The sequence below is a fragment of the Macrosteles quadrilineatus genome, unplaced genomic scaffold (genome assembly GCF_028750875.1).
Source record: "Macrosteles quadrilineatus isolate MER2022 unplaced genomic scaffold, UCM_ALF_1.0 Scaffold_2__2_contigs__length_208266976, whole genome shotgun sequence".
Classification (NCBI taxonomy): domain Eukaryota; kingdom Metazoa; phylum Arthropoda; class Insecta; order Hemiptera; family Cicadellidae; genus Macrosteles; species Macrosteles quadrilineatus.
The window spans coordinates 108433963-108459710 of record NW_026542595.1 but is presented as its reverse complement, the minus strand read 5'-3'; the positions used below and the strand labels follow the sequence as shown (position 1 = coordinate 108459710).

The following is a 25748-nucleotide window of genomic DNA, read 5'->3' as shown; positions in this document are numbered from 1 at the left end:
TAAAAAATGATGATTTTCTAATATTTGAACTGTCTTAGTCTCTCTCGAGCCTTAGATATAACTCAAACCGCTTTATTTGGCAAAACAAGAATGCCCTCTACACAATTGCCCCAAAAATCAACCTATGCCTGAAAATGGATTGAACGTATAAAAAATATGATGAGTTAAGACATAATTTAGTGGAATGCATTTTCTTCAGACAACCTGGTAAAAATAATAGACGAGAAAGTGTGGTACTTAAATTTAAATTTACTTAAATAGTCTACAGTATGTGTATCCCATGTTTGTTGGATATTAACACATATATTGGACCCAAACACTTATTCCCAAAAGCTTTGCTGTAAAAAGTCTAATTTAAATTTAATCACTGTACAGTCACTATTTATATCAATTCCTCAGAGCTTATTAAACTAGGCCCAATCAAATTGTCAAATACCTATAGACAAATTAAATTTTATTCAAATTTAGTTAGACCTGCAAAGTATCATAACTATCTATTCCATAACTTGCTTTTTAAAAACATTTTTTCTATTTACTTACAACATAAAAAAATAAACACAAAAAATTGGCTAAAAACAATATTTTTAGAGCATTAAAAAGTTAAAAACTTATCTCTAGAATACATCCATTTAGGTTTTTTGGAAGATTCAAAGGAACTACTGAACTGAAATTTACACTTGAGTTAACTATAAAAGAGACAATTCTTTGATAAATAAAATTTTATAACATTGCTATTATCTTACAGCTCCATCTTAAACCCTTATGAATTTAATAATATTAAAACAAGAAATTAAATTGTAAACAAAATTAATAATAAGTAACATCCATAAAGATGAAACCCAAAACATTACTTGGAATTTGTTTATAAGGCCTACTTTTAATTAACTCTCTTACCAAAATTGTATCTTTAAAAATAAAAAAAAGGGTTTCTCAGGACACAACCCTTATTGCAAGAGCAGGTACGAACACGATAGAACTTGGGTCGTGTTGAGACAAGAATGTGAGGCAATTGTAGTTTCCGGTTGGTGCAGAACTATTGACACATTGTTGAAATATGGCTTTGACAATTTTCTCTCTAACCCTTGGCCTTCTCATCTTCGATAGCCAAGTAATTTGTTACGTGACTTTTAAATCATCGAGCTATTTTAAAAGTTGTTCCATATTTTATTAATTTTTAGCGAATTTACCATTTAGGGAATAAGCTAATGTATTTGCGTAGGTGTCACGGTAAGAACTGGAGCTGGGACCGATTTACTTTTTCGTTTTGAGGTCCCCAGAGGCCAAAAACACCATCCGTTCAAATTCATATAATGTATATATTTAAATATATTTGTCCGTTAGCACGATTACTCTAGCAAAAATGATCCGATTTTGATGCAATTTGGTATAAATGGGAAAACCTACATTTGTTCGAATGAATTCGCGAACCAGCATGATAGGACTATGGGAACAGGGGTTTAGGGGGTAAAAATGGGGTTTTCCCATTTTTACCCCATAAACATAACATTTTTCAATTTCTTTCCAAACCATTTTGTAGAGCTCAAAAAAATAAATAATTTATGATATTGAAGCATTGTTGTATGCCCAACCGTTACGGAAATTCTACAGTACTAAAATTTTAAGTAAAATCTTTTGTAATTGCATGCCAAACCGCGATGGGGAATAGGCTAATAGTAATATTTATGTATAAAGAATAACTTAGGTCTATACTATTGCCACACATAATACACTGTGTCAAAATATTCTACTTTGTACATTTTATGTAACGTACATTTTTAATAGATGAGATTTAATCGAGAAAAAACTGTAGAGTATTTTACTTGTGAAGGTTATAATATTGTTGCTAGTAAAACCAAAAACTGTCATACTAGAGGTGAATTTAAATGGGTTAACTATTTATTGGTAAATTATCAAATTATTTCCAATAAATATTGTTTGAATAGAATATAAATTTTTCTACTTTTACTATCCAGAATTTATTTACGTTTAGAAGCCTTAACATTTTGTTGTTTCAACTGTTAACTCTGATACCAAGATCGCTGCCATTAGCCGTGTAACAAAGCAATTGAAGGGAAGCTCTGAACTTTCTTCATAAACGGAACTTAACTGATCTCACAATTTGTGATAACGATTAATTTTTACTCTTCAGGAAAGCGGAGTAATTATTTATATTTTGTTTTTTCCCAAAAACTTTTCCCTAACAAAAGCTTGCAAAACATAGCTCCCACCAGAAAACATTGAAAACAATTGAGTTGAATTTAAATTATGTGAAAAATGATAAGATCAAGGTTATAACAAATTATTTGAAATTTAGTTTGGACTTTAAAATATCCTATTGACAACAGAGTTTGACAAAATTATTTAAAATTTGAAAATAATTTGTTTTTAGTTAAGAGCTAAACAGGCGAATTTTATTTCATTATTTAAAATGATAATAATTTATTTTAGAACGATTCTTATTCCAATTCTCCAGAGAAGACATGTATAAATCAGGGTAAAGTATTGTCTTTATAATTTCAAAACTTTTTTACTCACTGAAAAAGATTGTTTCGACGAGCACAAACTGAATTCTGGTCCAAAGTTAATATGTGTGGGCGTATTAAATTCCTCAGACGAAAAAACAAAAGTTTGTTTATCAGAATAACAAAATAAATGAAAACTAATCTGTTGTAAAATCATCGTACCGGTTCGGTTCTTAGTAACAAAATAAGATATGAATCAAGCTAATGAAACTGTGTACCACCCGTGGCACATGTCAACCTGTCATTGTATAACCACTAGTCAATGTGCGCCACCTGTGGCCACATCTAGTACTACTACCTGAAACAGTACATGACAATGTTCAATTTAAAGTAAAAAAAAAGTGGGAAATGTGATGTGTGTGTCTAGTTTTATCCTTATTCAAAGATGGAACTCCGTAATCAATGAGGAAATAAACTATACCAGAAATCTGACACATACTTTTTCCCATTTGCTTGTCAACAAATCTTATCATGGGTAGTGGGATTAACTATGATTTTTATGAAAAAAAATCACAAAAGTTGCAATACCGTAATTTTTACATCATGGGGTGTGTACCATTTTGTTTAGAGCTAAAAGGAAGACTGCAACATACTAAATTTGTATTAAAATCTCCTTGGTTTTTTTAGGAAATTAGTTTTACAGGTTTAAGTGGGAAAACCGTGCTATTAAAAAAAATCCATGCCCTACGGTACTATGGATTAGTAACCATATAGGCCTACCAAATTGCATTAAAATCGGACCATAGGTGTGGTCTCTAGCTCTGTACACATCCATACACACAAAGACATCACTTGGTAAAACCACTTTTTTGGATTCAGGGGGATCCAAAACGGATATATCATTCCAAAACTCAAACTCAAAAATGTTGATAAAAACAATACTTTCTCCATATACAAAGTAAAAGGCAGATGTTTACCATGGATCTTTGGTTGCAGTGCCAGGAGATGTCAGGTGAAGGCCGCTACGTGGCACGCAGGGGACAGTGGCCGAGGAGAAGGTGTCGTCCGCTCCACCAGTCTACCTAACCTCATGTCTCACTGGGACTGTAGTGTGTGCGGCCTCACCAACACCAGCGTCAGTGATCGTTGTGCCGCATGTGGAATGGCCACCAACACCACGGTGCGTTCCCCCAAGCGACAGAGCCCCTCCGTCTACGAGAAGGTCCGCTCCAAAGTCAGCAGGTCTTTGTCCAACAATGGTGTAGTTCAGCGTCGACGCCCCAGCAGTCTGGTGGTGGAGTCCAACAGTCTCACATGGAACGTCAACAACATCGGGGACAAGAACTCCTGGTCGTGTTTGCGATGTACTCTGGTCAATCTGAACAGTGTGGAAAGGTGTGCCGTGTGTGAGATGCCTCGGAAAGCTAACATTCCCAGTAGTTATAGTACTTTGCCCAAATCTGGGGTCGTAATCACGATTCCAGACTGGAGAAGTTCCGTTGGCGCTCACAGAAATTTGCTTGCGACTCCAGCTAAGGAAGTCGCTATTTCGGTGCAACAAACTGATTCTAGTCTCGCTACTAGTTTATGGACTAAACCTATATATCGTAGATCTTTTTCGGAGGTCTTGCCCTCCGATCCGCCTTTAGATAATAAGATTAACAGAAGAAGTTTAGTCGAAACGGATGCTCAAGGTAATTTGCAACAGACGGTGCCGCGACAAGCTAATAATTTAAATTTGAAACTGACTCCAATCAACAGATCTCCTAGCACAACTAGATACTCGTACATAGGAATTTCGGAACCCGGTGTTCAGCATTTACGGAGTCCACAAGGGACTGTGGCGGCCAAAAGAGTTTCTACGGGATCCGTGGTTATAGATCTGGTGGATAAGAAAAATTCCCTTACTGAAAGCACAAGCGCTAAAAACTTTGAGAGAATGTGGACTTGCATAAAATGTTCTTACGCTTACAATCCTATTTGGTCTGAAGCTTGTGATATTTGTAACTCCGTAAGAAGCCCGCCGAGTCTAACGGAACCCAGCCTCATCACAGTTACCAAAGACAGTGTACGATACACGCCTCCTAAAGAAGAAGGATTGGAAAATGGGCCAGATAACCATCTTCAACAAGACTTAGAAGATGACTTTCAATTTCTACCCGGTGATAACGCGGAAGATTGGACCTGTAAAAAGTGCACTCTAGTCAATTCCGGCAGCGAAATGGCTTGTGTCGTTTGTGGAGGGTCGAAGCTCAGAAGTATATCGTTAGTACGTGACATGACCCTACGCAAAGGCGAGTTCTGGACCTGTCCGCAATGCACATTGAAGAATCCTCTCAGCTCCCAGCATTGTCAAGTGTGCAAAACGGCCAACAAGCCGCAAAGATTGCTCGAAGTGCCTACATCTAAAGTTCCCAGAAGTCCTTCTCCGAGACACGGGCAGAAGAAGTTGGCCGGTGCCAATCCAGCTCTGGGTGCCATACCCAAACAGAGACAAACACGCAAGAACAGCTCCCACAGAAGCAGCGCTCACGTGCGACACAGCAGATCAGGAGTTATCGGGAGTTACAGCAACGGCCCTGTTACCAACGAACTCTCTGTAATCCCAGCCCAAGTAGGCGCTCGCAGTCCCTCCACATCGTGGCATTGTGTTCACTGCACATTTGAGAACCACACAGCGTCCGTGGCATGTGAGATGTGTCAGACGTCGCGGAGTGTCTCTTCATCAGCGTCGCCAGTCGCCCCTGGGACCCCAGTGTCGTCTCCTGCGCCCCTTGACGTGCCCCCTAGAGTGCAGACTATGAGACAAGAGAGTGAACTGATGGAGGATCTGCGTCATATAGAGGAGCGAGAGGCATTGGAGAAATGGAAGAGGATCGTGCAGTTCTGCAAAGAGGTTTGTCACTTTTATTCTCCCCACTTAAACTTTCTTACTTCTAATGCATTTTATGCTTCATACTTTGATATAGCAATTTATATATCTTGGAATATATTTTAAGCATTAAAGAGGCATTATATTACCAAGCTGTAGGTTCAAAGTATCAGTACCTAAAAGTTCCAATCTCAATCTTCTTTGGTATCAAAGTCGTTAAACTTCTTAACTTCTTCCTGGTAACTGGTGCGCATGCAAAAGCCCAACAAGTCTAAAGAGTAAGACCTTTCCAGAAAGATTTTTCCAACAAACCTTGTTTCCCTTGCTTAATTTTCTTGCTTGTTGGACTTCTCGTACTCTGTAAAGAAGTTTTATAATTTTAAAAGACTTTTGTAATGTGTACAACTTGTCTTTGAAATTCCATGTTGAGTTTAATAGTTTGATAAATGATTTTGATTCAGAACAACGAGCCGTTTGTAGACGACTCGTTCCCTCCAGCGCCCAAGTCTCTGTACTACAACCCCGGGGACAGCAAAGACCAGAACCACGTGGTGCAGTGGTTACGACCTCACCAGATCAACACGGAAGGCGACTCTAAACTGAAGTGGGCCATCTTTCGCACACCACTGCCATCTGACATCTCACAAGGTGAATAAATATTATCTATAGAGATTGTACTTATTTTGGATTGTTGACAAAGCTTGATAACTACAGGCCAATCTTCCGACATATGTGGCATCCCCAGGATGTCAGAATAAAAGAATTCGGTATTACCAAGAATATAATGCCCTTATGACCATGATATGTAAAGTAAAAGAGAGATTTGCAGATAACAGAAGATATGACTAATTTTAACAAATTTGTATTGTGAGACTATTCCATACTTTTTTCTGCAGGTGTTCTCGGCAACTGCTGGCTTCTTAGTGCGCTAGCTGTGCTGGCAGAAAGAGAAGACCTTGTCAAGAAAGTGATGGTGATGAGGGACTATTGTCACCAAGGGGCGTACCAAGTACGACTGTGCAAGGACGGAGTGTGGACCACGGTGTTGGTGGATGATCTGCTACCTTGTGACAAGAGAGGACATCTCGTGTACTCTCAGGTGAGTTGTGGTAAAGTACAGCATCTGACAAGCCATTGGAACCCAATATTTGGTAACATCTGTTACTATTGTAACTACAGGTCTGCGGAACAGACTTTAATACTTTGAGTTGGGTCAAAGATTTCGGTCCTTAGGTCTTGGGTCAAAATAGGGTTGTGTTGTTGATCATTTATTTATTAAAATATTAATTGGCATACTGCAATTGGTTTATACAATACTTTACTTGATCTCCCCCTATGTGGTAAAATTTTCAAAATCTTCTTTGGTTACGACTAAATCATGTACGTCTTCCATGGTTACGTAGACATCCTCTGTGGTTTAGTGAAATCCTGACAACTTCTGCGGGCACAATTAAATTTAGAAAATTGTGTGCAGTCCCGCTAATATTGAGTATGTCTTATGCGGATCGGGCGAAATCATGAACGTCTTCCCCAGCTACGGCCCCCAGCTACGGCAAAATGGAGAACATCTTCCACGGCCATACAAAACATTGGAGCAAATTTGTCAATTTTTTATCACACTCCTAAATGCTTACTGGGATTGCAACAGAGTAAGATCTAGCCTGGCAAGGTTGACCCGATCCGAGCTCGGCCCAAAATTTATTCAGCGTCCGTTGCATGAAGTGGTAGTGTAGTGTGGTGGTAGTGTGGTGGAAGTGGTATTATTGATTCCAAAATTTGAAAAAGGAAGAATGCCACATCCTAAAGACAATGATGGTAAAAGTGCATTTTCTTGTGTCCTGTTCTTATTGAAGAGGTAGTAAATCACCAAATAATCCTAGCTAACCTTTTATCCATCAACAAAAGTATGAAATTTAATGAACATCTAACCCATCAGTTCCTATTATAACGGTTTAATCTATATCTATAAAAGAGGAACTATGTATGTATGTATGTATGTGTGTGTGTGTGTATATACGTTATGGACTCCGAAACCGCTCGACAGATTGTAATGAAACTTTCAGTCATTATTAAGCATCTTTCAAGGATGGTTCGAGTGAAGTTTGGTGCAGATCCGTCAAAATGGCTCTGCCCCAGAGGGTTTTAAGTGGGCCAATGTCAGACTTTTTGATCTACAATGTTTACAAATAAATATAATTTAAAAGCAGATGTTTACTTTCACCAACTGTTTTGTAGGTTTGAATAATCACAACATTCTGTATTAGCATTAGTCATGATTTGAAATAGTGCCACAGTGTTTCTACAGATTGCAGCACAGAAAACTATTTTACTTTTAAATAAGTCCCAATGTATTAAACCCCAATCGCAGCACATCTGTGCACTTAACAACGTTTAAATTCTCCAATGTTAAATATTATAACATAAAAACCTTTATCAAAGTACTGTATTATAAACAATAAAAGGGATGACTTTTTAAAATTTATGACAACAGCTATTTCCAACCAAAAGGTGAGTGAGCGTAGCGAACGAACATCAACCTGGAGGCGAGTAAGCGTAGCGAACGAGCTAACCTGAAAACAAGTGAGCGCAGCGAACGATTAACAACCTGAAGGTGAGTGAGCGTAGCGAACAAATTTAAACTATAATAATTGTTTTCAAATTCTAGGCTTGAGTTGGAATTGCTTTGTTTTCAGGCCAAAAGGAAGCAGTTATGGGTGCCTTTAATAGAGAAAGCTGTTGCCAAAATACATGGTTGTTATGAAGCGCTGGTCTCCGGAAGAGCTATTGAAGGCTTGGCCACGTTGACAGGTAAAATTAAAACTTCTTAAATATGTTCAAACTGTAATATGTTATTTGTAGAAGGTATTCAACTATATAGTATATTTATAGTATTTAGACTTCACTTATTGGAAATAAAATCATCCAGATTGCCTATTATCATGCACACGTCAAGGGGGAAAAGTAAAGGAAACTAAGTTTATTATTTCGGACCCAACTGTCTTTTGTCGCTGCCATGGTTAGTAAAATTCTTACTGTTGTTGAATTAACAATTGTAGCAAATATTTCATCATAGTCTTTTTCAAATTTCTATGAGTAACCCTTTGGCTACTAGACGTGCCCTATAGCGCTCAACCATACCGTCATATCCATACTTGGCTTTAACTACTCATTTACTTCCAACTGCCTTTTTCTGTGGAGGTAAATCTACAAGTTCCCATGTATCATTTTTTAATAAAGCTTCCATTTATTTTAATTTGTCCACCACGTCAAAAAATATATTCATGTAATCTCTGACATCACAATCAGGTGTAAGTTTTGCCAAAATCAACTTCTATAACAAGGTATTCTTGCTAGTCCACTCGAAGCCCACTTAAATTTTTCCCATATCTCTGCTCAAGTGTTACATCCTTTCACTTGCTTTAACGCTTGGGCTGATAGAGATGATTATATCCGCCTTTGCCTTTGCATCATAAACTAGCCAAACAGTAGTTTTTTGGCCTTCTTCTTGAGGCCTTTAATGGGTTCCCAACACATATCCAAGTAAAATTGCTTCCATCTGCATTTTCCACGTGATCAATGTGATTACTCATATTTCTTTCCATATTCCTAACTTAATTGAGTCTCAAAATCTATTAAAATTAAAACTAAACCATCTAACTGTCATGTAGGTGCCCCGTGTGAAAGTGTGCCACTACAGCCGAGCTCACTGCCATCAGAAGATGAGCTTGACAAGGACCTGATCTGGGCCCAACTGTTGAGCTCCAGACTGGCCAGGTTCCTGATGGGGGCTTCGTGTGGCGGGGGCAACATGAAGGTGGACGAAGATGAGTATCAGCGGCGGGGACTGCGACCCAGGTCAGGCAATTGTTACTTTTAGGTTTGAATTAGTGTTAATCAGGTTAAGTTCCTTCATGTTGAGTGTGAGGGGCGGGAATTCTCGTCCTGCCGTACCGGCACCACTGGTGCAGGGCGGGAAATGTCGTCCTTGCATTTAACAACAACCTTGCTTCAGTGTGAGCTCAGCCTTGCACAGGAACATTGTTTCCAAATGCCGCTGTGTCTTTTACTTCAATCCAGTTTAATTCGTTTTCAGATACAAATATTTTATCGGTGGAAGGGATTGTTTCAAATTTAGTGTAGTGTGGGGTTTTGGCTTTTAGTAAAAAAGGAATTGAATAATGATAATAATTGCTGCAATGAAGCATTGTGGAAGGAACTTAACCTCAAAGATTTGCTTGACGCCTTTTTGTCATATTTTTTATGGTATATCCGGATTTTTTGTCCTTGCTTTTTCCCTCTATTTGGCAATACTGAGAGCCTACTGTTTAGTTCTGCTATCTGTTGGGTTCTTGTAAAAATACGTCCATAACGACTGAAACACAGTACATGTTTTAATATGCCTCTCCTATTGGATGAAACTAAATTTAAACATTTTTGCACACTCATCTACACAACCCATTGGCTGCTCCCGCAACCGGCCGCGGCTGGCCATCGCATGTCCGCAGCGAACTATTAATTGGTTTTTCTGGGTTAGTAAAGACAACTGTTCTCTGATACTAAAGGTCAATAAGACTACGAATCAGCATTCTTTTCATCATTTCTGGAATTGGATGAGGAGGAAATTAAAAAAACCGTGGAAATATCCTCAGACTTGGCCAGTTCATCACGATTCAGCCAAAATCCTCTAGAGGTTCCTGCAGTGATTTGGTTATCTACTCATGGTTAACCTCGGATCTGTCTAATATATACTTTTTGTAATTTTACTCCACCAAATAGAAGAGATTAATCTTAAGTAGTTGATTGTTTGCAAAGTGTTTACCAAAATATGGCACTTTAAACCTTGCATTAGTCAACAAGGTGTTTTACCTGACAAGTCCTTCTGGTGGAGTTCCTGGGCAAGTAACAAATCTGAAACATGTTTTAATACCTAGAAATAGCCCCTTTGACACTATTACATCTGTATTTTCACTACCTCCATAATCCAGCATTTTCAGTAAATCAGTAAAATGTCGTAATTATTGATGAATTGTGAGTCTCTGCTGTAATTAGAAAATGTAGCATATGTATTTTCAACAGATGCTTGCCTTGAAGTTTCTACATATGTTTGTACTCTTGTACAAGATGTTACGGATGTGGATGTTGCTAATGCAACTTGTTTTGTTCACTCTGGCATAGTAAACTATTTGAGTTGATGTAATGTCTGCAGGCATGCCTACTCGGTGTTGGACGTGAGAGATCTGAACGGCATCAGATTGGTAAGACTGAGGAACCCCTGGGGACACTACAGCTGGCGAGGAGACTGGTCGGACGACTCCGACATATGGACGCCTCAGCTGAGAGAACTGCTCATGCCCCACGGTGCGTCTGACGGGGTCTTCTGGATATCGTTCGAGGACGTGCTCAAGTAAGAACATCTGAGTGTCTTGAAAAAATTTTCAATCGGTTTAAAATATTTTATGGTGTGTCCTGGATATCTTTCGAGGATGTGGTAAAATAAGAACAACTGAGCGTCTCAAAACCATTCTATTTCTTTTCAATCAGTTAAAAATATTGATTTTTCTTTTAGCACACTGTGCATATCACTGATTTGGAACGATTGGTGGTGTCAATAATAGTGTCAGTTTAAATATTTCCGTTTCCTTCTCTGCTACAATAGATTACAGGGCTTTTCAGGAATGATCCATATTTTAAGAGTACTTCTACTGTTCTCTTGATGAATATATTTTCAGAGACCAGGTGTTCTTGTACCATGAAGTACTATCCTTGATTATATTCCTGCGGTGCCGTGTTGCAATAAACAATTTCTTGCAAAGTTTCATAAAGAACCTTCTAATGTTTTTTTTTTACTTCAACTATACCCCTTTTTTGTGTTTTATTAGGTGACTGTTTTATGTTCTTGGTCCAGGGTATAAATCCTGGTCTTGTCACTGTCCTTGATCGTTTGTTAGCTATCATTAATTGATAGCTACATGACAAAATTACATTTGATCTAGGAAGTAGGAACGTTCAGATTTGATGTCAATCACTCTACCCTAAAACTCATGTATCCAAAACAGTTGTATGGCTGCTATAAGCTATCCCTGTGTTCCAGGTACTTTGACTGTATAGACATCTGCAAGGTGCGATGGTCAGGCTGGAACGAGGTGAGGCTACGAGGTACGCTGCCTCCCCTCGCCTCTCTAGAACATCTGTCCTGTGTGCTACTGACGGTGCTGGAGCCCACTGAGGCAGAGTTCACACTCTTTCAGGAGGGACAGAGGTAAGTAAGGTTGGAATTGGAATAATAGTTGGTGAGAATTTGTAAATGCAGGATAATAATTAATTCGGTGCAGGTGCTAGCGTGCTAGGTCTCCTGGATATCTAGACAATATTTTAGTTCCTCTTTACGAGCAGTACTTAATGGAACACTGTGTAGATGACTCTTGAATGGAAAGCTGTATACAGGAAAGCTACTGAGCAAACTTCGAACTCTTCCGCCTATTTAAATTGGCCTTCTGCTTTGATTTTGAAATATCAAGAGAATCTCCATGGACTGAGCTTCAATTTTGAATGATCAAAAGCTTTAATTTATTGAATGTTTGAGTAAAGCTAGGTTTTCCTAGGCGCGGAAGCGGAGAGAGGAACGCGGAGAGCGGAAAAAAGATTAACATGGTGTTCTACTCCGCTTCTAGGAAAACAGTAACATTAAATTATCTAAGACAAGTGGAGTCCGCTCTCCGCGTTCCTCTCTCCGCTTCCGCGCCTAGGAAAACCCAGCTTTAGGCTGCAATCGTGGATGTTGATTCATGTAGTATTTGTATCGCAGGAACAGTGAGAAGTCGCAAAGGTCGCAGCTGGACCTGTGTGTAGTGGTGTTCCGCACAAGGTCCCCGGCCAGTCCCGAGGTAGGACGTCTCGTCGAGCACAGCAAACGACAAGTAAGAGGCTTCGTCGGGTGTCACAAGATGCTGGAGAGGGATCTGTACATCCTCGTCTGTCTAGCCTTCAACCACTGGCATACTGGTATGTGTTAGTGTACCACTTGATTCCTGAATGAGGTTAAGGATGTATCATAGAGCACAAGGGCCTAGGTTTTTTTTTGTGAGGATAGCAGGCTTACCTGCATGGTAAAAAGTCCAAACTAGTACAGAATACCAAAACTTTGCACTATATACACAAAACATAATAATATTTCACTGTCACTGACAGCATTTTCAACTAAAGAAGAGAGAGTTTTCTTTACTACACACAAAACAAAAAGAGAGACTGCTACACAACAAATATAGTCAGATCCCTGTCCCCTCAATATAACCAGTCACAACTGAGAAGTTGGGAATTATCTTACCAATGGTTTACAAAGTCTAGAGAACCCTCAAACCTAAACCTAAGATAACACCTTAGAACTGAATGTGACTCTCAATGTTGAGAAAGAAGCCTGTGGCCTCAAAATTCGCCAGTGTTTCTTTTGTATTTTCTTCTGTGTTACTTTAGTGAAGTGGGATGCCTACATTTGTAAAGGTAAGCCTGCTAAGTACTTGGAATTCGTGTAAACTCATGGAAAAGCTGATGTATTGTGATGAAGATTCATCACAGTCAAATCCCAAAAACTCCTCCTCTTCATTTGATTCCCAACCTTTAAGTTTATTATGTAAAAGATTGTTATGGCTGGAGATTTAAGTTAACTGAGCATGTGCACTAGGGAACTGTTGGTACTTTAAAATCCCCTTTTTGACTTGCCTATCAGTGCTCTTGAGAACATTTTTTTCCACCCCAGGCTGGAGATATTCTGACTAAGTTAACTGAGTGTGTTTTCTGGCTAGTGTTTAGGAACTTATTTATCAGGCCACATAGACTTATGATTAAAGGTATAGAGGACCCAGCCAACTACCCTCAGTATGTGTTGGCCATCCACAGCTCCAAGAGACTACTATAGTTCGGCCGCTTAGAAAACGACCTGCGCGCTAATGCTAAACCAATGCTGGAGGAGGTCGTTTTCTAAGCGGCCGACCTATAGTGAAGAAGGTGTCTCCTCCTGCCTTCATGTTGGCTGATGTTATAAAGACTTGTGATTGCAGGTATAGAGGACCCAGCCAACTACCCTCAGTATGTGTGGCCATCCAGAGCTCCAAGAGACTACTAGTGAAGCAGGTGTCTCCTCCTGCCTTCATGTTGGCTGATGTTATAAAGACTTGTGATTGCAGGTATAGAGGACCCAGCCAACTACCCTCAGTATGTGTTGGCCATCCATAGCTCCAAGAGCCTACTAGTGGAGCAGGTGTCTCCTCCTGCCTTCATGTTGGCAGATGTTATAAAGACTTGTGATTGCAGGTATAGAGGACCCAGCCAACTACCCTCAGTATGTGTTGGCCATCCACAGCTCCAAGAGACTACTAGTGGAGCAGGTGTCTCCTCCTGCCTTCATGTTGGCAGATGTTATAAAGACTTGTGATTGCAGGTATAGAGGACCCAGCCAACTACCCTCTGTATGTGTTGGCCATCCATAGCTCCAAGAGACTACTAGTGGAGCAGGTGTCTCCTCCTGCCTTCATGTTGGCTGATGTTATAAAGACTTGTGATTGCAGGTATAGAAGACCCAGCCAACTACCCTCAGTATGTGTTGGCCATCCACAGCTCCAAGAGACTACTAGTGGAGCAGGTGTCTCCTCCTGCCTTCATGTTGGCAGATGTTATAAAGACTTGTGATTGCAGGTATAGAGGACCCAGCCAACTACCCTCTGTATGTGTTGGCCATCCACAGCTCCAAGAGACTACTAGTGGAGCAGGTGTCTCCTCCTGCCTTCATGTTGGCAGATGTTATAAAGACTTGTGATTGCAGGTATAGAGGACCCAGCCAACTACCCTCAGTATGTGTTGGCCATCCACAGCTCCAAGAGACTACTGGTGGAGCAGGTGTCTCCTCCTGCCTTCATATTGGCTGACGTTATAAAGACTTGTGATTGCAGGTATAGAGGACCCAGCCAACTACCCTCAGTATGTCTTGGCCATCCATAGCTCCAAGAGACTACTAGTGGAGCAGGTGTCTCCTCCTGCCTTCATGTTGGCTGATGTTATAAAGACTTGTGATTGCAGGTATAGAAGACCCAGCCAACTACCCTCAGTATGTGTTGGCCATCCACAGCTCCAAGAGACTACTAGTGGAGCAGGTGTCTCCTCCTGCCTTCATGTTGGCAGATGTTATAAAGACTTGTGATTGCAGGTATAGAGGACCCAGCCAACTACCCTCAGTATGTGTTGGCCATCCACAGCTCCAAGAGACTACTGGTGGAGCAGGTGTCTCCTCCTGCCTTCATATTGGCTGACGTTATAAAGACTTGTGATTGCAGGTATAGAGGACCCAGCCAACTACCCTCAGTATGTGTTGGCCATCCACAGCCCCAGAGACTACTAGTGGAGCAGGTGTCTCCTCCTGCCTTCATGTTGGCAGATGTTATAAAGACTTGTGATTGCAGGTATAGAGGACCCAGCCAACTATCCTCAGTATGTGTTGGCCATCCACAGCTCCAAGAGACTACTAGTGGAGCAGGTGTCTCCTCCTGCCTTCATGTTGGCAGATGTTATAAAGACTTGTGATTGCAGGTATAGAGGACCCAGCCAACTATCCTCAGTATGTGTTGGCCATCCACAGCTCCAAGAGGCTCACTGCAATCACAAGTGGAGCAGGTGTCTCCTCCTGCCTTCATGTTGGCTGATGTTATAAAGACTTGTAATTGCAGGTATAGAGGACCCAGCCAACTATCCTCAGTATGTGTTGGCCATCCACAGCTCCAAGAGACTGCTAGTGGAGCAGGTGTCTCCGCCCGCCTTCATGTTAGCTGATGCTATCATCAGTCTCACACTGGCTAAGGGTCAGCGGCATGAGGTAGATACACTGGCTTCATCATTAGACATCACCTTCCAATCTCATATTTGTTTTTTATGTGAAAAGACATTTATTTGAGAATGAGGTTGATTGAAAAGTTTGTTAAGTATATTTTTATTAGTCAAAGGCTCGAGAAAGGTTAAGAAAGGTAGTACATGTCCAGCCCATCTCATCCTCCTGCTTCTTGCCTCGTCTACAATGTCCATTTCAAAATACGACTTTTTAATTCTCTATTCTCTATCTTTAAAGAATGGTCCATAAATTTTCACAATTTGGTCCATATTCCTCACTTACTACTAGACAATTTATGTTTTTTTCCTTGCTACCCACATTACTAAGAGTTATATAACTATAATAAACGGGGATGGCGGCTAGCTTTCCTTGGAAGAAATACAACTAGGCTTGAGAACAAACAGATAACATAAAACACACAATATTTCGTCCCTAATGGGGACTTTGTTATGTGTAGAGAAAGAAAGTTCACACTAGTTGTTGTCACCTTTGTCGTGTAGAGGGAGTTCACAAAATGGCTGTTGCCACCCGTGCAGTGAAGCCACTTTTCACTCCAGCTAAAAAAAGACCTCTTCAAGGAACCTCCCCATCTTGTGAGGCAACTGCCAAACATGAAAAGGGTGTAGCATAGAGCACAAGGGGCTAGATTTTTAGGATTTTTTGAGAGGATAGCAGGCTTACCTGAATGGGAAAGAGTCCAAACTGGCACAGGAAACACAAAACTTTACACTATATACACAAAACATTAGAATATTTCACTGTCACTGACAGCATTTTCAACGAAGGAAGAGAGAGTTTTCTAGATGTCCAAAATGATGGCCAGTGAGTTTGTTGAGTCAGTGTTGCCAATAGTATGAATTCAAAAAGCAGTTTCAGTTTATCTTATATGCAATGATATTATTCATATTCATATATAAATAGTGCATATAAGATAAACTGAAACTGTGTTTTTTGAATTCATACTATTGGCAACACTGACTCAACAACTCACTGGCCACCATTTTGGACATCTAGAAAACTCTCTCTTCCTTCGTTGAAAATGCTGTCAGTGACAGTGAAATATTCTAATGTTTTGTGTATATAGTGTAAAGTTTTGTGTTTCCTGTGCCAGTTTGGACTCTTTCCCATTCAGGTAAGCCTGCTATTCTCTCAAAAAATGCCAAACATGAAAAATATGCTTATCCGTCCCAAACTACCCGATCCCTCCTCTACCAGAACAACTCCTCCAACAAGGCTCAATTACATGTAACAGCAACAGCCTGTAATATTCTCAAACAACCTTCAATATTGGTCCCAACACCATTAGCTAATCGAGAGTGTACTGTAACAGATATCGGTTTTTTTGCTTTATGAGACTTTTTATCATAATTATTGGTTGCACGCTGAGACATTTTTGGCTAAATTTATTCTTTGTTGTATTCTTTTTGTCTTTTGGAAGTATAAAACGTGTGGAATGTTGATTGTATTTGTTTTCCAGGGCAGAGAAGGCATGACGGCCTACTACTTGACTAAGGGTTGGGCTGGGTTGGTGGTCATGGTGGAGAATAGACACGAGAACAAGTGGATCCATGTGAAATGTGACTGTCAGGAGAGTTACAATGTGGTGTCCACCAGGGGACAGTTGAGGACGGTCGACTCTGTACCTCCCTTGCACAGGTAGGTGCAGTATAATTTTGCATTAGTCGATATACATTCAAATTTTTGTTATCTTTTCTGGAACATTGAGATGTAGTGCTCGGGGAAGTTAATTTTCTTTTTACTTTTAATACTGTTCAATGAAATGGTGACCATACATAGTAGGTATTTTAAGCCAAGTATGAATGGAGATGAGTGTAGGATGAGTGGCGCGATCTTGTAGTCTTGTTAGTGACTAAGGGTGACAATGGCAACTAAGGGATCTACAGTTTATAGTGGAATCCGAACCACATTTTTTCCTTGATATATACAAATTGGTCTAATTATCAGGATAGTACTGCGGTTAGTCGTAGTACTCACTCGTGCGGACGTTAATCCACACCAGGGAGTATCGCATCCACAGTGCATGACTATAAATATCCACAATTTGTCACCTCGTAGTAGCTGGATTACAGGACGACGCCACCCGTCCCAGTTTTTAATCTTTAATCCCCCTGGGTTATGAAATCTTTCACCTTATCACTTCATACAGCAATGCACCTTTTGCAGATTAATGTGAATACAGGGTGTAAAATGGAGTGAACGTTTTGGATAGCCTTTTTATTGACCAAGATCATAATATGTTCCTCTAGCATGTCCATTTATCAAAAATCTAATGGTCTAGGACATTTTGGTCCAGTTTCAAACCATCAAAAAGCTACTGGCCTTTATTGAGATCCATGAGTTTCTTTTCATAAAAATTAAACTTGTAACTCAGCTAAACTTTGATATTTTAAGATTAACATTATAACTACTCACCTAAAGTGTGTTCTCATTGAAATATTTGTATGATTTTCTATTTGAAAACACTACAGTCATATCATGTTTCTTAGCAACAATATTTTTACATTTTTCCACTTACGTTAGAATCTATTCTGTAATCTGTCCTACTTTTGTTCAAAATCTTAAAATGAGTCAACAAATTAAAGTTAAATCGCAGAAAGAAAATAATAAACCACATGCGGGTAAAAATCAAATTCTAAAAGAAATCAACAGGATTGCTAGCAAACAGGTGGCTGCTTACGGGAATTACCCTCAAAAGGTTTTCGTCAGGAAAAGTCTTCCAGATGTTAAACAAGAGATTAAAAGAACCTCTTCCAGTAAAGCTTTTAGGAGTCAAGCATCTCAGACCACCATTGCAGGTCCGAACGACTACGAAGGAATCATTCGCTATCCAAGTAATCGAATAGTGAACGCAAAACCTAAAAGAGAGGTTGGACTTCAAGTGTCCAACGCACAAACCTCTCCTAGAGGTGATGACATCAACAGCATCGTGGCGCTTGCGTCAAACTGTCGTGCTCCAGTAGACCACGTCAAACTGAACCAGACGCCCATCATTAAGGCAAGGCTGACTCCAGCGAAGAAACTGGCCAAACTAGACCCGACAAGAGCCCCACCCTCGTACCAGAGGGGCGTACTACCCAAGTACCTGCGGAAGATGAGGGAAGAGGACTCGGATAAGCCGAAGGTAGGAGAAGAGGAGAAACCAAAGGTGAAGAGAAACTCAGATACAGTTGGTTTCTCCGTTAAGGATACGGATGAAGAAGAAAGATTGCAGAAGACAAAACAGATTTCCCAGTGGCACGAGAGTTATAAGAGTATGGTATCTGAGTTGACAATGTTGTCTGCCTTGTGAATTGTTAGAATATAAATTTGAATACTCATTATGTTTTATTTTTTATTTTAGATAAACTGTGAGGTCAGGATTGTGATTTTTAGAATTAATGGATATCATTTAAAAAGGTTAGTTTTGTTCAAGAAAAGACTCGAGACTAGGATTTTGAATTGTGGGATAAAGGGGATAGCGGAAAGCCTACCTTGAAAAAGTAGAGGTAGGCTGTAGATCATGCAGAAGAAAAACTGAACATTTAGGCCATAGAACATACTAAAGAGATAGTGAACACACAATATTTTGTTCCATGGAGGACTTTGTCAGGTGAGGAGAGTTTACAAAAAATTATACTCATAGAGAGAAGGGAGTTTTTGTAAACTATCACTTTCTCTTCACTTGACAAAGTTTGCCACAGAACAAAATATTATGTGTTCACTGTCTCTTCTGTATGTTCTATGGAATAATCTTTTAAAAAGTCCAATTAATTATGAAAAGGAACATACAGAAGAGTATAACAATATTTCGTCCCCTGAGAGACTTTCTCAATTGTACACAAAGAGAGACAACACCCTTACTAAGTGTTGAGACTAAGGTGTGCGTAATTGACAAAAGTGTGATGACACAAATTATCAAAGAAAATGGACCAGTTAAGAAACTATATTGTAAAACCCCTTGAGCCGCATTCAGTTGAACCGAAACCTGTGTTAAATGAAACAAAAGTTAAAATCAATTGGAAAGTATGCTACGCAACTGGGATTGTCTGCCGTGTTGTGAGTTGTACTGTTGGTCTGGTTTGGCCAAGAGAATGTAAAAGAACTGGAGACAACATGGGTCATATACCCTGATAAAAAAAATATCAGACTTTGATCAATTATTTAAACTGTCGGTTATTTAAAGAACACGTTCGCTGCTGATGACTCCGATTAGAGTTACGCCATACTGGCACAGGGCTTGTATGACTCCGGTCGGAGTCGCGGTACATCTTTTATCAACGTTTATCAACTGAACTATGTCAGCCTGTTGTTGGGCTGGTTCCATACTTCATTTAGGTTGCATCTGTTTTCGGGTCATTCCACTAGTGCCCTTATGCACCCAGTGTGAGCCTTGCTGCATTTTTGGGTCGCCTTGTTAAGGCTCTTCAGCGGTGAAGGTGTTAACCAAAAAAATGGGTTATCCAAATTGGACTCACTCCCTTTGTCGGTTAATCAGACTTTTACGATATATTGTAATTTTTTTAATGTCTGCTGAATAAGTCAAGTCCTGTTGATTACCACAATTAATTGAAATATCGCAAAACCGATCTAAATGTTATGTTGTAGGCAAGTGATCATAGTGCTGACTCAACTAGAGGGCAGCGGGGGCTTCTCCATAGCTCATCGACTGACACACAGGCTAGCCAACAGCGGGGGACTGCATGACTGGGGGCCCCCCGGCAGCTCACATTGCCCCGTCATAGACAGACAGGTGGAGGGCCTACACTCACCCCGCCTCATCACGTAACACTGGTACAGTATGTAGCATCAAGTGAATATGTGATTACACATACTTTTACTATTAGCTGATAATAACGAACGACAATCAGCAATGATCAGCCAACTACAATGATTTAGTAAAATTAAAATATCCTCTTAACCCTTTGAGTGCCAACGTCCGGGGAACCGGACGTTTTTAAAACGAGCCAAAAGTGCCAACGTCCGGCCGACCGGACGTTTTTAGAACGAGCCAAAAGTGCCAACGTCCGGTTGACCGGACGTTTCGTAATGATCGAACAGCTGTCATAACAACCGAATAAATACTCGGATTCTTTTAACCCATATATTAACATTGAGTCGAAAGTTGCTAGATGCGATACATCGATTTTCGTTGGTCGAAATATCGAAAATTCGATTTTTACGAAATTTTAACCTAAAAATCGCCAGATCGCGCTCGGCATTTTTAGCGCGACCTTCGGGAAAAATCATCGGCATTTTTTGAGCGTTACTTTTATTTCTCGCCTGGCACTCTAAGGGTTAAATTTTGCTCAGTGGGTGATTTGACTGGGAGACTTTCCTCTGAAAATTCCTGTGGGTCTTGGGTCCTGGGGGTTTAAAACATCTTTTGTACAACTAAATCTACAGTTCTACTGGACCGATTTTATTATTAAAGGGACGTCGTAAATGCTCACTTCCTAAACATGTTTTGTTTTCTATAAGAAATACAGTACATTGGAAAAGGGGGTTTCACATTTTTTATTTGGAGAAAACTTTTGGCTCCCTTTATTGAGTATTTTCAAGAAACGCATATTAGTAATTTGTAACGAATTTCATTCTCTTTCGGAATATTACATTTCTTTGAACTAATATTGCGTATCTTCTGTAGTGTACCGTCATGTCACACAAAAATAGCAGACAATCTCACTTGTTCTTGATCATTTATAGGGAAGGATGTTGATATAACCATAATGTCAAATAATTGAAACACTACTGTAATGATGTTTTCTACCATATTTATGTTGTACCATGACACTAACTCATCCTCTCTATGTTGCAGGTCGCCTGTTTGAGCCACACCGGTGCCCAACTATCATGTGATATGTAAATACATCTTTTGTCGTATTTTAACAGTTTTGTAAGTCAAGTTGTGCCCCACTATAGCTAGCGACTCCGCACAACCCAATGGACGTTGGAAACGTACACCGCTGCTGCTCCGGTTTGTCACAGTTAGGATCTTCACACTCGTCTGTCCCAGAAATTTGAGCACAAGTTTTACAAGGGTTGGATAATAATTTTTGATATTTCACATCAAATTTGTAGGACAGTTTGTTATTTTTAACTTTGGTTTAGTAGCCTTCGGATTATCGATAAATAATAAAAATGGAGTATGAATCGGTGTCACCATCTTGCTGTCTTCTGTGGCAATCTTCAATTCTTTTGAATATGGTCTTCAACAGGAGATGATTATAATATGCAAAATGTCTAACACAGCCCCACACGTAACACCAATGGCACCAATTTAGCACTGAAACTAGTTTAATTTAATGGATTGCCCCAAACAGGGTCTTTTTCTCTCTAGGATGTAGCACAGAATTCTTTCCACATTACTTAAAGCTAGAGACGGCTGTGGCATTATCACCGAAATAAAATCAATTGGTGATTGGTGGGAACCCAGAACCTCCAGGAATGGAAGCCCTTGCAGTTTACCATAATGCCAGCTCCCTCCTCAAAGCATATTTCTTATTTTTTATCCTAGGACGCTAGACACGAGCCCAGAATTGTTTTTCACATTACTTTAGCTAGACCTAGGGGTTGCGGCATTATCACATGGATAAAATCCATTAGTGATTTGACGGGATTTGAACCCGGGACCTCTGGAACCGAAGTCCCGCTCTCTAACCACTAGACCAGCTCGCTCCCTCAACCTAAAAGCATAATAGGCCACATGTTTGATGAATAAATGCTGGTGCTTCTTAAGTCAACTTTGCACAAGTTAGGTGTATGTGTGTGACAGTTTTTGAAAAGTTGAAATAGTTCTGATAGTTAATTACCACAATGATTGTGGTAATAAGTAATAATTATTACAACATTGCTTAATGAAATGTAAAACTTGTGAGTTCAACATTTTTCATGCTGGTATTAAGTAGTATAAAAATACTTTAAAGTATTTTTGTCATTGTCTTTCAGTTCAACTGGGAATAGACGATTGTGAAGAACCATAATTTAGATCACATTGAATATTAGTCCTTATCACAAAAGTTTTCAAGATGTATAAAATCATCTCTAAACAATAAACTATCTTAAGACTTACTTTTATAAATATAGCATACTGTAAAGTTCATTGAAATCATAGATTACTCAAAAAACGGTTCTTTGTCGTATTTTATTAAATTAGTGTTTTAATTGATGATGTTTCTTTAAACAAACCGTTGTTGGTTCATTTAAAATCCATGGTTACCATTAAATGGAGCACAAAATAGCCATGATTTACGTTCTTGTACCATGATTTTTAGTGTTAAGAGTAGTTTTAGCTGTTTTCCTAATCTATGATATTTTAATTTTTACTGTGCCATTTTTTATTGGTTAGATATAATGTATACTACGCCTCATTTCACGCAGTCATGATTTTCTAACCACGTCATAATTTAAAGTGTAATGAAGTCAAAAGATCTCAAACGTATACTCCATGACTGAACTCTTTATCATCACAAACTGGCCTATATGTGAATCTTAAAAAGCGATTTACAATTGTATTGATACAAATGTTTTGTGTATTTTATATTTAGTGATGTATGTTTATTTTCACAATTTTGTATGCATTTTTAGAGATGTTCAGGTAATACTCATTTTACCCTATGTTATACGGGTTGAAATCTATTTGGATTGTTTATCGATTTTTTTATTGATTAGTCAATTTTATTGCTTAAGTGTTTATCAATCATCTGTTATTTAATGTCAGTAAAACGTTTAAAATTTAATCATTGGAGAAGAATAAGTAAATTAGTTTCCTGACTACGCCCATCTTTTGAAATCATGTATACGGATGTAAGTTTTTTTTTTACAGTGACTATAAAATAATTTGAAAACAGCATTAATTATTGAGATCAGCTGTGTAAAAAAATATCACATTGTTTAATCGTTTTACCACATCAAATGTGGTCCGTATTTAATGGTAACAAAAAATTAAAATTTATTGGTTCAACATTTTTTTTATGAGTAAATTTTGTGGAATTGAAATTTTGTAAAAGTTATTGCTGACAATAATCAATGTTTTCAAATATAATTTGAAAAAGTTATTTTTGAATGTGTGTAAATTTTCTGCACAGAAAAACAGTGTTGGAATGTGATACATTTTTACTATAGACAGATATAGACCCTGTAACCGTGTTTCATTGTTAGAACAGATTAGAAAACCTACTGTATCGTTTACCAACTATGTATTGATGTTGATTGATTTTTGTTCTACAAACACTTTTACCGAACAGATTTTATTGTTTAAATGTATTAATTTGTTTGATCTATTTCGGTGATTATCTACATTGTTTAAAAACTATTGGACATGAGGAAATTGTGTTTCTTTTTTTAACACCATTTTGTCAATAATTTTGTGACAATTGTGTGAAATATTTATATCACCTAAAATTTCATAATTGAAAGACTACCCACAATATATCAGCCTTTGTTTCATTTTTTAAGGGCGATTTTCTTCATGGAACATATGAAACTACATTTTAAAATGTTCAAGTTAAATAACAAGTTGTTTATCGACTAATCAATATTTTCACATGATCATTTGACAGAAATGTTCAGATAATACAATTTTATTCCTATGATAATGAAAAAAATTGAAATATTCATAATTTCCTAATAGGTTTATGTTTTGGCGAATAGCTCCTTTTGCCACTTTAACCAACCATATTTTGAGAAATAGTACTTTTTTTCTAACATTTTCTAACGTTCAGTTAACGTCTTGTAGTTAATAATTATTATTTGAACCTTGGTACTCACAATGCTTTCCCAAATGTCTATGTTTTAATTGTATGAATATTTTCTTATTCATTTGACTTTTTTTTTTATTCATTGATTTTTCAGATCTCACTACTTCATCTCATACTCTTTTTTCTTTTATTTGAAGAAAGAATTGGTCACTCAACAATTTTCCTATCAAAATGTACTAAACTGCAAATATTTTCAAGAACTGAAGTGGATACGTTGGATGTTTTAATGTATAAAAAAGTTGTTGGCAACAAATTATTTTATTCCGATCAATGAGTATTGTAATACAAATGAAAATCATGATTTTAAAAAATACAATTTAATTTTTTCTTGTGTTAACCTTTTATTATTCAGATTTAGGAAAATAAATAATGAATTCAAAACTACAATGCTGAAAAGCTACCAGATGTGAGTAAAGAAACAAAAAGAAAGTAAAATAGAATTATTTAAACCTCAAATGAATGTGTTTATTTTTTTACTAAACCAAGTGATTTTTTAACATAATTTATATTTTAAGTTCGACCACACCCAGATTGTGATAATCCTGGTTGTATTTTGTAGTGATCATATCACCTAGCTGTTAATTAGATGCTTTGCTGTTTAGATCTGTTTATAATACTCTTTATTTTTATACTTTTCTGATATGTCGCTCAATTTTATTTCCCGTTCTAGTCACTCCTGTGCTTCTGTATGTTCACAGTCATCAGTGTTGTAATAATAGGTTTTACTATTTTATAGTTCGGTGCAATTAATTACCGAATCGAGAGCATGATTTTTCCTTGCTGATATTTCTACCAAAGTGTATTTATGTGTATAGTTTTATTTTGTTATTTACCATTTATAATTTGCTGTACATTTACCAGTCTTGACGATTTTCACAAAATAAACCTCTGTTTATGGTTGATATGGTGTTATTACTCACCTTCAATACTTCCTCTATTTGATTTAGTTTGTTTAACTATCTGATCTATTTAGTTACTAGAAGATTATTTATGTTTTTATACTTTACTTTATTGTATTCTTTCAATCATTGTTGATAACAATAGGTTTGTAGTTGTTAATTTACTTTGTTTTACGTTTTTTTTTGTTTACCTGTTTATTTATTGTGTTCCTTATTGTGTTTTCATTCCATAAAAATTGAAAAAAATTGTATTGACAAATTAATAAACATTGAACAACATATTTTACAGAGGCCGTTTAGGCCCACTAAGTTTTCAATCAATACTGCATGCTGTTCTAGAAGACAGTGCCTCTCTATTTCATCTTTCTTCTTTTAACTTGTTGCATTTGAAAAAAAATAAACATACTATTATGATTCATTGCTATAATAGTTCTTTTTTTATTGGTTGATAGAAACTTAAGGATAGATTCTTTAAACAATTGGTATGGAGTTTATATTATTCTAACCGCCAAAATGTGTCATCCTTTCTATAACAAGTTTTATCATCATTTTGACAGACACAGTAACAATAAAATTGATGTTTAAATATGTAAAATGTCTCTGTGTCTGTAATATGTGATAAGTTTCTGTTTTTTTGTTATCTATTGTCACTTCCACAAAACATTTTAGTAAAGTAAAATTTTTCACATAAATAAATATACTGTACTACAACAGAAAGTAAAATATTTTATAAGTTATTGTTATTAGTATTTTCATTCTTATTATTGAGTGGACATTTAAATGTTTCAAATTAAAGAAATAGTTGTTCTATGAGATTATAATGTGTGAAAATATTTCAAAAAATGTGTTCATCAACTACTAAAATACAATGGAGGAAAACTGAGCTTC

General features: G+C 37.9%; 2 protein-coding genes across 3 annotated transcripts in view; both read left to right on the top strand.

The window, feature by feature from the left end:
• The window catches only part of LOC128987411 (calpain-D-like), a 29305-nt gene extending 4442 nt beyond the window's left edge, over positions 1-24863 (top strand). Inside the window, exons 2-14 of one of the 2 annotated variants that reach the window (XM_054408244.1) lie at positions 3459-5358; positions 5796-5982; positions 6231-6433; positions 8028-8142; positions 9003-9189; positions 10541-10738; positions 11426-11593; positions 12140-12336; positions 15048-15193; positions 16683-16861; positions 19811-19996; positions 21021-21064; positions 24056-24863. In XM_054408244.1, the coding sequence (XP_054264219.1) occupies positions 3459-5358; positions 5796-5982; positions 6231-6433; positions 8028-8142; positions 9003-9189; positions 10541-10738; positions 11426-11593; positions 12140-12336; positions 15048-15193; positions 16683-16861; positions 19811-19991 (3661 nt within the window). In that variant the 3' untranslated portion in view covers positions 19992-19996; positions 21021-21064; positions 24056-24863. Of the gene's footprint in view, positions 1-3458; positions 5359-5795; positions 5983-6230; positions 6434-8027; positions 8143-9002; positions 9190-10540; positions 10739-11425; positions 11594-12139; positions 12337-15047; positions 15194-16682; positions 16862-19810; positions 19997-21020 lie in introns of both variants that reach the window. The other variant, XM_054408243.1, reaches the window with a different exon arrangement.
• On the top strand, positions 17706-18543 carry LOC128987412 (uncharacterized). Its single transcript, XM_054408245.1, has one exon. It carries the CDS (start codon positions 17790-17792, stop codon positions 18513-18515), a length of 726 nt encoding a protein of 241 aa, XP_054264220.1. The 5' UTR covers positions 17706-17789; the 3' UTR covers positions 18516-18543.
• Positions 24864-25748: the final 885 nt, after the last annotated feature.

Bases quoted from the DNA above. Each gene is read 5' to 3' on its own strand.
- LOC128987412 (XM_054408245.1), top strand. From the start codon at position 17,790: ATGAGTCAACAAATTAAAGTTAAATCGCAGAAAGAAAATAATAAACCA.